A 12,498-nucleotide genomic window follows, 5' to 3' on the forward strand; every position below is an offset into this window, starting at 1 on the left:
GAGAGCTCGATGAGATGAGAGAGAGAGATATCGAGGGAGCGAGAGAGCGAGAGAGAGAGAGAGCGAGAGAGCGAGAGAGAGATATCGAGAGAGCGAGAGAGAGAGAGAGAGAGCGCTAGAGCGATATCGAGAGAGCGATAGAGCGAGAGCGAGAGCGGGAGCGAGAGCGAGAGAGATCGATGAGATGAGAGAGAGAGAGATCGATGAGATGGCTGGGTAGAGACTCAGGATGGGGGCTCTGTCTCGGGTAATCAGCCCAGCCGATTCAGAACCCCCAAAATGATTTAAATGAAGGAAGTTGATCTGGATCTTGACGTAAGCCTGGCTGAAAATAATGTTACGAGTGGCACGGGGGAAAAGGACCTGGATAGCCAAGCACTCTTGAAGAGGAGCTGGATGAAATCAAAAGCAGTCCGTCCGTTACTGAGACGAGGGTTAATTCTGGTACATTTGAATAGTGTTTTAGTGTTTGTGGTCGTCGACGGAAGCAAATGGAGAATGAGATGCAAGAGTGATAGGATTGAACGGATAAGGTGCACGTTGAGAGATGTTTCTTCTGAAAAGAAGGAGGGAATGTGAGATGGATGAGCATCCCGGTGCCCGGTGACTGTTCCGGAGAGAGACTGCTTCCCGGTGCCCGATGAGATCCTGGTGAGGACGCAGAAAAGCTTGAGTGGGATGTGGGATGAATGGGGAATGGGGTCGAATGGTTTGGATGAATGGGGAAGGGGAGGGGGGGGGGGGGGGGGGATAGAGCGGGATGAGTGATTAAGGGAGGGATGAATGAAGAGTCGAAAGATCGAGTGGAGAACGGACTCTGTGCGAGCAGAGGGTCGAAGGAGAGACTGTTGAGAACCAGAGGGGCGTATCCCGGTGGCTCTGTGGTAGACGTCCCTGTGCCCGGTGGCTCAGAGAAAGGCTCTGGGAAATGAATACATGGATTGGGGCGAGCATGAGGATGCTGCCGTGGGTCGGGGCGAGCGCGTGGGCGCGGCTGCTGATGAGATTTGTGCTTGGAGTGAACATGTTGCCGGCGGGGCTCTTAGCGAGCGTGTGGCTGCGGGGCGGGGCTCTGAGCGAGCGTGTGGCTGCGGGCGAGGCTCTGAGGATGCGGAAAAGCTTGAGTGGGATGTGGGATGAATGGGGAAGGGGTCAAATGGTTTGGATGAATGGGGAAGGGGAGGGGGGGGGAAAAGAGCGGGATGAGGGATGAATGGAGGGATGAACGGCTGCTCTGGGGCGAGCGTGGCTGCTCTGCTCTGGGGCGAGCGAGGATGCTCTGGGGCGAGCGTGGCTGCGACGCTCTGGGGCGAGCGAGGATGCTCTGGGGCGAGCGAGGATGCTCTGGATGCTCTGGGGCGAGCGTAGATGCTCTGGATGCTCTGGGGCGAGCGTAGATGCTCTGGATGCTCTGGGGCGAGCGTAGATGCTCTGGATGCTCTGGGGCGAGCGTAGATGCTCTGGATGCTCTGGGGCGAGCGTGGGCGAGCGTGGATGCTCTGGGGCGAGCGTGGGCGAGCGTGTATGCTCTGGGGCGAGCGTGGGCGAGCGTGGATGCTCTGGGGCGAGCGTGGGCGAGCGTGGATGCTCTGGGGCGAGCGTGGGCGAGCGTGGAGAGCGTGGGCGAGCGTGGATGCTCTGGGGCGAGCGTGGGCGAGCGTGGATGCTCTGGGGCGAGCGTGGGCGAGCGTGGGCGAGCGTGGATGCTCTGGGGCGAGCGTGGGCGAGCGTGGATGCTCTGGGGCGAGCGTGGATGTTCGTGGGCGAGCGTGGATGCTCTGGATGTTCGTGGGCGAGCGTGGATGCTCTGGATGTTCGTGGGCGAGCGTGGATGCTCTGGGGCGAGCGTGGATGCTTTGGGGCGAGCATGGATGCTCTGGGGCGAGCGTGGATGCTCTGGGGCGAGCGTGGATGCTCTGGGGCGAGCGTGGGCGAGCGTGGATGTTCGTGGGCGAGCGTGGATGCTCTGGATGTTCGTGGGCGAGCGTGGATGCTCTGGATGTTCGTGGGCGAGCGTGGATGCTCTGGGGCGAGCGTGGATGCTTTGGGGCGAGCGTGGATGCTCTGGGGCGAGCGTGGATGCTCTGGGGCGAGCATGGATGCTCTGGGGCGAGCGTGGATGCTCTGGGGCGAGCATGGATGCTCTGGGGCGAGCGTGGATGCTCTGGGGCGAGCGTGGATGCTCTGGGGCGAGCGTGCTGCTGGCGGGGTCTGAGTGAGCTGTAGTTGTAACTGAGCTGTAAGTTGTGACATGTGGGTTGGCTGAGGGCTGTAGCTGAGAGTAGTAGCTCGGAGCTGTAACTGAGCTGTTGAGCTATTGAGCTGTAGCTGTAAGTTGAGCTGTTGAGCTATTGAGCTGTAGCTGTAAGTTAAGCTGTTGAGCTATTGAGCTGTAGCTGTAAGTTAAGCTGTTGAGCTATTGAGCTGTAGCTGTAAATTGAGCTATTGAGCTGTTGCTGTAAATTGAGCTATTGAGCTGTAGCTGTAAGTTGAGCTATTGAGCTGTAGCTGTAAGTTGAGCTATTGAGCTGTAGCTGTAAGTTGAGCTATTGAGCTGTGAGCTGAGCTATTGAGCTGTGAGCTGAGCTATTGAGCTGTAGCTGTGAGTTGAGCTGTGAGCTGTAGCTGTGAATTGAGCTATTGAGCTGTAGCTGTGAATTGAGCTATTTGAGCTGTAGCTGTGAATTGAGCTATTGAGCTGTGAGCTGTGCGTTGAGCTGAGAGATGAGAGTTGCGTTGAGCCTGCGCGTTGAGCCTGCGCGTTGAGCCTGCGCGTTGAGCCTGCGCGTTGAGCTGCAAGGCGAACATGGTAAGATGAGGTAGCATGAAAAGCCAGAGCTGGGGAATTTTTTATTTTTATTTTTTTTTCTATTTTGTATTTTTTTTTGTTTTTTTTTACTTAAGGTAATATGCGAATGAGAAGATGAGAACCTGCCGCAATGCTAGAAACAGAATCTTTGAAGATACCTGTGGCTAACATGTGGCGGCGAAGCCAGACAGCTGAATGTGACATGAAAGTAATTTAGTGGAAGCATGAATTGTGAGCCTACGAGGTGTGAAGGTTGCATGAGAAAAGAAAAGGAAGCTTGAGAGTTCACGTGAGAAGAGTAGGAACGATGAACAGCATGAACAGAGGGTGAAAGAAAGATTAGCTTAAGCCAGAATGATAGTGGATGGTAAAGAGCCAGCGCAGAGAAGATGGTACGTTGATGGTACGTGCAGTAAAATGTAGGTACAGAGGAGGGATAGAGGAAAGAATGTTGAGGGAGTCGAGTGCAGCTGCAGCAAAGGTGATGAGAATTGATGAGAAAGTTTGAGAAAAGAGGGAGCATTTGAACTCAACATTGTTAAGACAAGCTGGGACATTGCAGAGTCCCTATGAACGTTGTTTAATCTGTCTTTAAATTGAGTTGTACAACCTGGCTCCCGCCACCAGGGGGAGCTGAGAGGTCGCACTGCGGCCCGTGGAGCAATGGTGACGTCATCAACTGCGCGCCTCCGGACGGACGTGGAACCAGGAAGTGAGGCTGACGAAAACATGGATATTTATTGACGTAGCGTCTGAAAGAAATGTCCACCGGCTTCGGCCCGGTGCGCCCGCTGCGGTACGGTCTCTGGTGTCCACCTGAGTGGAGACGCGCGCCTGGCGCAGCACACGGAACGACGCACGGAGCGCGCCGGCCGGCGCGGGAGCCGTGCCCTGTTCCGGAAGCTCGGATAGCGCCCGGTAAAAATGAGGGGCAGAGAGCGAGAAGGAGCGCGCGTGGGTCCAGGCCGTTGCTGTGGAGTGGAGGTCGGTGTTCTGTGTGGACGCCCGGAGGTGGGGTCCGTGAGAGACGCAGGTGCGGAGGAGCTGATGGTGTTTGGAGCTGTGGAATCACGCTGGGTGAGTCCTGGGGGGAACTGACCGACTGAATGTTTCAGACTGAATTGCTCAGATTTAGGAACGGATCAGAATCTGAGGAAATGGCTCATGGTTGGTTTGAATGAACGCGCTATACTGAGTGTGTCTCTCTGTCGAGAGAGCAGAGACAACAAGAGATGCTGGGATTGGCCTTTGCATATACAGGCCTTCTGGGTAATAAGATGCGTGGTTAAAGAGTGGAGGTGTGGTTGCTGGGGAGGTAAGAGGTTGAGGCGTGGTCCTGCTCCCGAATCTAAGTTAGCGATTACATCTCCAACTACACTAATGTGAAGTGTTTTGAAGAAAGACAAACGTTAGAAAAAGAAAAGCTTTTGCGTCTATTTTCTGAGAACGTCTTTTTCACAAGGCAGCTGCAGGGGGAGCTCTATTGTCATTATTGTCGTTATTTCTGTCGTTATTTCTGCTTTAAATTGTATGCAGGTAATCCAAGTTATAATGTTTTTGAAATTAAATCTTTACCACAAGAAAAAGTAAAAGTCTTATGAACAAATTAATGTACAAACCAAGATAAACATGATTGAATTTACAGCATTAATCGTGTCAATAATCGACTATAAGAATAATTCTAATCATATCTTGATCATTGTGATTGTTATTTGGACCACACAAACTCTAAAACGTACATGAAAATACCTTTTTATAACAAAGATGGCAGCAGTAACAATTTGACAAGTTGACTAATAGACTACTTTACTGAATAGAATAGATGACTACAAAAATAAGCATTAGCTGCAGCCCTAGCAGGAAGTATTTAATTCATATTAGTTTAGAGTTATGTTCTAAGTTCAGTGGTATACATAAATAAATGTATAGCACTCACTTAAACAGAGAAAATAAACATTAACAAGCAGGAGTTCCTCATCCCTGCAGCTTTGTAACATTTGAGATTTTATGGTTGCTGCTTCACAACGAGTGCAATGTTCAGCTGCCAGCTCAGTTCAAAAAAACACATTTGGAGACGGATATTTCCCTTCTCGTCTTAATGGCATCTGCGGCTGCAGCTAACAATAGGTGCTTCCATCTTCGTGGCTGAAATCGTCTAGAAGCTTGTCAACTTGGAAAATGATTGCAGACGACAGAATTGTTAAGCTTAATTGTACAATGCCAAAACACAGAATAACATTTGATGATGGATAAAACAAACAAAAAACAACACCGCTTCTGATAAATATTTGAGGACAGCTGCTTTATTTTTTTCTCGTTTTCAGTCTTGGATGTAATAGAATTTCTCAGTTTATTGCTTTCTCTGATCGTGGTGCTATTTACAAAGAACAAACATTGATGTGTCCAAATAAGACAAGGCTAATTTCACTTGGTTTACACAATCCCTTAGCACCACAACGGTTACATTAGCTTTGTTTAAACCACAGTATTTCTCTTGCTGTTGACACACACTGCTTATAAAATATCACTAAAAGCATGTTATCTGGGGCTAATTTACAATGTTTTCACACTGCCACATGTTAAGTCATCATAAATGAGCTTGATGTCACGTGAAAGTAACTTCTAGCTCATTTATGTTGACTTACCTTGTGCCAGTGAACATATTTGTCTATTCCTGGGTTTCAGTGGGTGATGGTTTGATTAATTTTCAAAAGATGTAATATTTAGTTTTGACTTGTTAATTGCTATGGCTACAGTGTGCATTCACAGTGTGTAAGTGCACAAGGGCGCAGGGAAGGTTAAAGCAATTCTGTGTAACATTGGTTTTGTCTTGAGGGGCTTAGTTGGCAGAAAGTAGGAGCAAAACGCTCTGCAGTATTCCTCAGCACTCTCCTGTTTGGAAACCTGACCCACAACTTTGTCGGTCGCATCGCCGAGCTTCAATCTGTAGCCTAGGCGACGTCTTTGCCACTGGTTTGAGGAAGTTCCAATGACAGGTTCTACAGCCAGTTTACAGCTGTTTTGTGTTTGAGAGAAGACATGGCGAATACCCAGAAGAAAAAGAAGAAAAAAAAGATTTTCTCTCAGAGGAATCACTGAGGAGGAAATAGGATCGGGGCCGCACAGAACACCAGGCCTTCTCACTCATGCGTTCCCGTAGACTGTTGCAAACACACAAACATTTCCACATTGCACTGGCTCCCTGTGGCTCAGAGAATAGACTTTGGCCTAGTACCAAAGTAACTCTCGGACATGTTCACATGAACCATCTCGGACTCTGAGGACCTCAGGGACCGGCCTCCTGCTGGTGCCAGAGTCAGGACTAAACATTAACCGGCCTCCTGCTGGTGCCAGAGTCAGGACTAAACATGGACCAGCCTCCTGCTGGTGCCAGAGTCAGGACTAAACATGGACCGGCCTCCTGCTGGTGCCAGAGTCAGGACTAAACATGGAAAATCTGCGTTTCAGTTTTATGCAGCTAAAATCTGGAACATTCTTCCTGAAGATGTGAGACAGGTTCTACTCTGACAATGTTCAAATCTAATCTAAAAACAGTTTTGTTTAGCTCTGCATATGACTGAAAGGATTTGTGATTTATGTCATGTCTTTGTGATTGTAATGCATTTTTTTCCTGTTGTGTGAAGCACTTTGAATTGCCTTGTGTATAAGATAAGATAAGATAAGATATTCCTTTATTGTCCCACATGGGGAAATTTCATTGGTTTAACGCAGGTAGATACAGAGGTAGATACAGAAGAACAGATCACTTATAGGAAGTCTGAAAAACACTTTCAGTAGAAGACCTCCTATAAATAAATAAAAACTCCCATAGACAAATAAATAAATAAATAAATACCATTGCATGTGATCACGGCAGTAATTGCACATGAATATGTGTCACGACAGCACATAGATTGCACATGAATTTCACAGTAATTGCACATATGACAGAATTGCACATCAGTATTAGGTTAGGTCAGTATTCCGAGTGTTCAGTACTAACAGTTTTTGTTATAAAGTCTGACAGCAGCAGGAAGGAAAGACCTACGGAACCTTTCCTTCACACAGCGAGGGTGGATCAGTCTCTCACTGAAGCTGCTCTCCAGAGCGGAGAGAGTGTCCTGCAGGGGGTGACACTCATGGTCCAGCATAGATGTGAATCTAGCCAGGACCCTCCTGTCCCCCACCTCCTGCACCGAGTCCAGAGCACAGCCCAGGACGGAGCTGGACTTCTTGATGACTCTGTCCAGCTTCCTCCTCTCCCTCTCTGTGATGCTGCTGCTCCAGCAGGCCACACCATACAGGAGGGCCGATGCCACCACAGAGTCGTAGAAGGTCTTCAGGAGTGGCCCTGTCACTCCAAAAGACCTGAGTCTCCTCAGGAGGTAGAGCCGACTCTGGCTCTTCCTGTACAGTGCGTCTGTGTTATGAGTCCAGTCCAGTTTGTGGTTCAGATGAACACCCAGGTACTTGTATGAGTCCACTCTCTCAATGTCCCGTCCCTGGATGTTCACTGGTGAGGGGGCAGTGGGGTGGCGTCTGCGGAAATCCACCACCGTCTCCTTGGTCTTCTCCGCGTTGATGAGGAGGTGGTTCCGCTGACACCAGTCCACAAAGTCCTGCGCCAGTCCTCTGTACTCCGCGTCATCGTCGTCCGTGATAAATCCGATGATGGCAGAATCGTCAGAGAACTTCTGCAGGACACAGCTGTCCGTGTCATGTCTGAAGTCTGCAGTGTAAAGGGTGAAGAGAAAGGGCGCGAGGACAGTGCCCTGGGGCGCCCCCACACTGCAGATCCGAGTGTCAGACACACAGTTCCGGGCTCTCACAAACTGGGGTCGGTCTGTGAGGTAGTCCAGGATCCACTCTGCCAGGTCATACTCCACACCAGCCGTCTCCAGCTTGTCCCTCAGGAGCAGCGGCTGGATGGTGTTGAAGTCGCTGGAAAGATCGAAGAACAGAATCCTCACAGAGCTGCCAGGCTTTTCCAGGTGAGAGAGAGAGCGGTGCAGCAGGGAGATGACGGCGTCCTCCACTCCGATGCCAGACCGATATGCAAACTGCAGCGGGTCCATGGCTGAGCTCACGGTGGAGCGGAGGTGGTCCAGGACTAGCCGCTCCAGTGTCTTCATCAGGTGGGACGTGAGAGCCACTGGCCTGAAGCTGTTGAGGTCTTTGGGGCGCGGTGTCTTAGGCACAGGTACCAGACAGGAGGTCTTCCAGACCTGTGGTACCACCCTCAGCTTCAGGCTCATGTTGAAGACATGCTCCATAACTCCACACAGTTCATCTGCGCAGGATATGTATGAAATGTGCTCTACAAATAGCCTTGCCATTCCCCCATTGCGTGCTCACCTTTTCTCCTTTCTCCCGTGCTCCCCTCTCCTCCTTCCTCACATCCTCGTCTCCCTGACCGTAACATTTAATTTAATGGTCCAAAAGAAATAAACATGTTTAGCCTATTGTACTGTCAAGTTTTCTTTCTGATTTAGACTAAAACTGTGCACAAAGCAAGGGTTAAATCTCCATCACACACGGTAGAGTAAATACGAGATTGGGGAAAATGCACCGGGTGCTCAGAGATTTGCGTGGATATTCTGGCGTCTGGCCCCTTCCACCTGCTTATCCCGTGGTTGCTGTGTGTGCAGAGCAGGAGGAGCCGCTGTCTTTACACACCATGATTCTGTGTCACTGTCCCGCATGAGGCAGCAGCACCAGGACAGGTCTAATACGACTCTCATAGTGTGGTTAATGTAAACCCTCTGACTGGCTGCATTTGGGACAAAAGTGGGTGGGCATAACCTGCTGCGCCGTTTAAAAACATTATAATGAAATAAGTTGTGGGGAATGAACCTGCCTGAAGTCTGCATCGCTCCACACTTGCTGGAAGGCAGTGGTGAAGTGCAGCTCAAAACATTCTGAGAATCGGGACACCCTGTACACTTCAGCGGCTCGTCGTGAACTCGCATTTGAAGTTACGAGTTTTGACCTCAGAGTGATCTCACTGAATTACCTCATTAAAAAATACTAAATGCTAATGCTAAACCGTCGGCTAAAGAAATGTAAACGCTATATGAATGTCTCTAACATATTAAATTTTAACATGTTGTCGGATTAAACCCTGAAACAAAAGTTTACACAGTTTTGCACGGGTTCATCTCATATCTAAACAGGGAGTCCCTCGAGTCGGAAGTGGAAAAACTTGCTACTTTGCCTGGACTGGTTGACAATTCAATGTTGGATTTGTCAGATTGCTGATTTAAGATAAGATAAGATAAGATATTCCTTTATTGTCCCACATGGGGAAATTGCATTGATGCAACGCAGGTAGATACAGAAGAAGAAAAGAACAGATCACTTATAGGAAGTTCGAAAAACACTCTCAGTAGAAGATCTCCTATAAACAAAAACTCCCATAGACAAAACCTCCCTTTGCTGACCTGATTCTGATTCAATGTAATTATTAGGCCAATCCACATGAAACAAAAACTGGCACAAAAAATTTATTTGTTGTCGATATAAAAAGTTGTAGTATGTAATTTTTCACAATAAACTCAGAAAGTGACTGACAAGTTCGTGGAGCCTTAACAAAGAATACGGTTCAACATTCCTGTATCATAAGTCTTCCACAGACTCCACCTATTATGACACCATCAAATTCTAAAACGTGGCCGTAACCTAGTGTTTGGAGAGTGGGATGGTCGTGTCCTGGACATGACCTGAGGAAAATCCAGTCGGATTGAAAGGTTGCCTCATTAAATGCACTTTTGGAGTTGCAGGCTTGTCTCTCTTTCTCTGTGTCCTGCACTTTCTCATGCAGCTTTTCTGTGGAGGAGCTGTAGACGAGTATTTACTCTACTGCTGCTCCAGTTAAAGTGCTGCTACTTCAAAATAAAACACTCAAGTACATGAGGGACATGTGAGTGGTGAAACACTAAATCAAAAAAAATAAAGTCTATATGAAGGTTATCCTGTTTTTCTAGTTATGACTTAGTTGGGTGGAATAGCACCTCTGCTAAATTGTTTTACTTGCGTTAAGATGCAGTTTGTGAAGAAATTGGAAGTAGAGCTGAGTTCTAAAACGCAATCCCTCTGTGATGTCATCAATATGCGACGTGCCATTGAAAACACAGAGGCTGTGTCCGAATGTCCACCCTTGTCCCTGACCCATCATTCACTACATAGTCCTGCAGTATTTAGCACACTATAGTGCACTCGTTCCTGGAACATTCCGCACACTGAGCAGGTCAAACCTTAGATAAACATTGGTCAAATCCATCTGGCATTCACATGATATGGACTAATAATCACTGTACAAGTCCTGAATCTCACATTCAACAACAGACCGACTGGATTATTCAACTTTTTGCCTGTGATCTCAAGCTAAGGTAAGTAGCTAACGGTTTATTGTGTTGTGAGCGAGTTGTGAGCGTTTTGTTCATATTCTTGAGTCAACAGTGCATTTTAACAGCTCTTCATCTGCTTTCACTGAGTCGTGGTGTGTCCTCTTAAAGACCTGTCGTTGTTGTTTTTGGTCTATATTGACCGGTCTAGTGATCATCGCTGGACACTACTTTTTAAGGTGCATTCTGGACAATTTGAGTGCACTAGTTTTTCACCTGCTGGACATTCGGACAGCACTAAAAATGGCGTGAGCCCTAAATAGTGCCCTAGTAGGTAATAGTGTGGTGTAGTGACATTCAGACGCAGCCAGAGACAATAAATCATAAATATGGTGTAATTTATATGGATTTGGGCCCCTGTTCACAATATAGTTGCTTGATAACAGTAGTGGATTTACCTTTAACTATGTCATATTTGCTGCTCATGTCCGACCAGGAAGTACAATAATACATTTTGCAAAAAACTCAGGACAAATGTTAAACGTGTACCAGCAGTCTAACCTGTCTCGTAGAATTGAACAGGTTACTCAAGAGAATGTAAGTATTACTTCCAAGCTACAATGTCACATCCTTTTATCCCATCTCCTTTTCTCTTACTCCTGCTTCATTCCTGACCAGTTAAATCCATCCCTGCTTGTCGATCATGGCGCTGAGCTGTGGACAACTGAAATCCACCGCCCGCTCTGCCAGATACTGAGAAATCCATAATGTACTCCCGTATGACCACTTTATTTCCCCCCCGTCAATTACCTACTGTACTTGATTAAATGCTAAAGCTAAAGTAAATATGCCCAATATTTTTCATTAAACTGAATTGATTCCAAGAAGCAGCAGATGGTAAGAAATAACCAGCATTACTTAACTTAATTCTTTGGAAATAAAATGTAAAACTAATTGACATAATAAAGACATTGGCAGATGGCAGACAGCTGGTTGTGTTCCAAAGTCATTTTTGCACCAGTTTGTTCGTCTTTGTTTTAGCTTTCAGTCGTGGTCATAAACTTGTTATTCATTCATAGCGAATACATCTGGATATTATGCAAAAAACAATGGGAAAAAAATATATATAGTGTTTTATTTTAAGATAATTGTAAAACACACTTCAAATGCTGTGATCCTACTTTAATTTCAGGAAGGTGTTGACCCTGAATAAATAGAGCATCAGAGGAAGAACTAGTGCATGAAATCTGTGTGGAAAAAAGCGACATATCCAGGTACAACAAGAAAAATAGTTAGTGATTTGTAAAAATAATTGGCTAAAAAATATCAGTGTGAAAATGTTATTTATTGTTATTGTTTTTAATTAAAACAGAATTGTATACCATCACCTCAACTGAAAGCTTTAGTTTGAATCTATTTTAAAGATAAAGATAAACATTTTCTGCCATGTTACTGGTCCGGTTTGTGGCGAGGCGACCCTATTCACTATAAAAACATGTTTTTTAGGTTTTTTGTACAAACGGATGCTGGTGGATAACAACTAGTCCACATTTAGATTAATCCGGGATATTATTTGTTTGGTTTGCATTGAGAGTTGCACTGTTCGGGTCTGCCTAAACCTGGAGCAATGACGTTTTCAATTGTTTCACGTTATCTTTGTGAAACTGATGACATTATCTTACCTTTCTCTTGTTGCTTGGGCAAACATAGAGGTAACTGAGCACCGTCTTTGACCCCACTTTATCGTTCATCCGCTCGTAGGTGGAGCCGTAGTCGGTAGATCTGTGAGAAAGACGAAATAAAACAACATGAATTCAAAATCTGCGCATGTAGTGGGCAAATTCATGTTCATTAATATGTATTCGGCAGCGATAAATATGTAAACAGTAACTTTGAGTTCACGGTGGTTGGTATGGCAGATTATATCGACTAGAAAGCCGGGAGTCAAACCAATTTACCAGCAGCAGGTCAACCAATCATGTGCAACTGCTAACGCTACAGTGGAGTCCAGGGACCGAGCATGTAAATAATGAATTGCCACACCAGTGACTAATATGAAAAAAAATATGACGCGTGCAAAAGCGCCTGGATGTTCCTGGGCTCTTGACTGTAAATAATTGAAGAGTAGGAATGAGCCTGATTACCAGACTGGTCCCAGGGAACTGCATGGATTCAGTAAGTACAGAGCAGCTCCGAGTTCAAGTAGAATATCAGAACATGCAATGATAGGAAATTCAACTTTGATTCTGCCTGTGTCATCTGTACCTCAATGAACTTAGAGTAACATCTATTTTACTATTGTTGTTGGAGATAATGGGTTCACCATCAGGCTGTATTTTAAATGAA

The 12,498-nt window shown here is 46.7% G+C and overlaps 1 protein-coding gene across 1 annotated transcript in view; it reads right to left on the bottom strand.

The window, feature by feature from the left end:
- The window catches only part of sorcs3a (sortilin related VPS10 domain containing receptor 3a), a 309,709-nt gene that overhangs the window by 136,658 nt on the left and 160,553 nt on the right, over window positions 1-12,498 (bottom strand). The window contains exon 3 of the mRNA XM_072463241.1: window positions 11,835-11,934. Coding sequence (XP_072319342.1) covers window positions 11,835-11,934 — 100 coding nt within the window. The remainder of the gene's footprint in view (window positions 1-11,834; window positions 11,935-12,498) is intronic.

Source organism: Eucyclogobius newberryi, unplaced genomic scaffold, assembly GCF_026437365.1.
Source record: "Eucyclogobius newberryi isolate DKJ021-1_F unplaced genomic scaffold, fEucNew1.0.hap1 SCAF_4, whole genome shotgun sequence".
Classification (NCBI taxonomy): domain Eukaryota; kingdom Metazoa; phylum Chordata; class Actinopteri; order Gobiiformes; family Gobiidae; genus Eucyclogobius; species Eucyclogobius newberryi.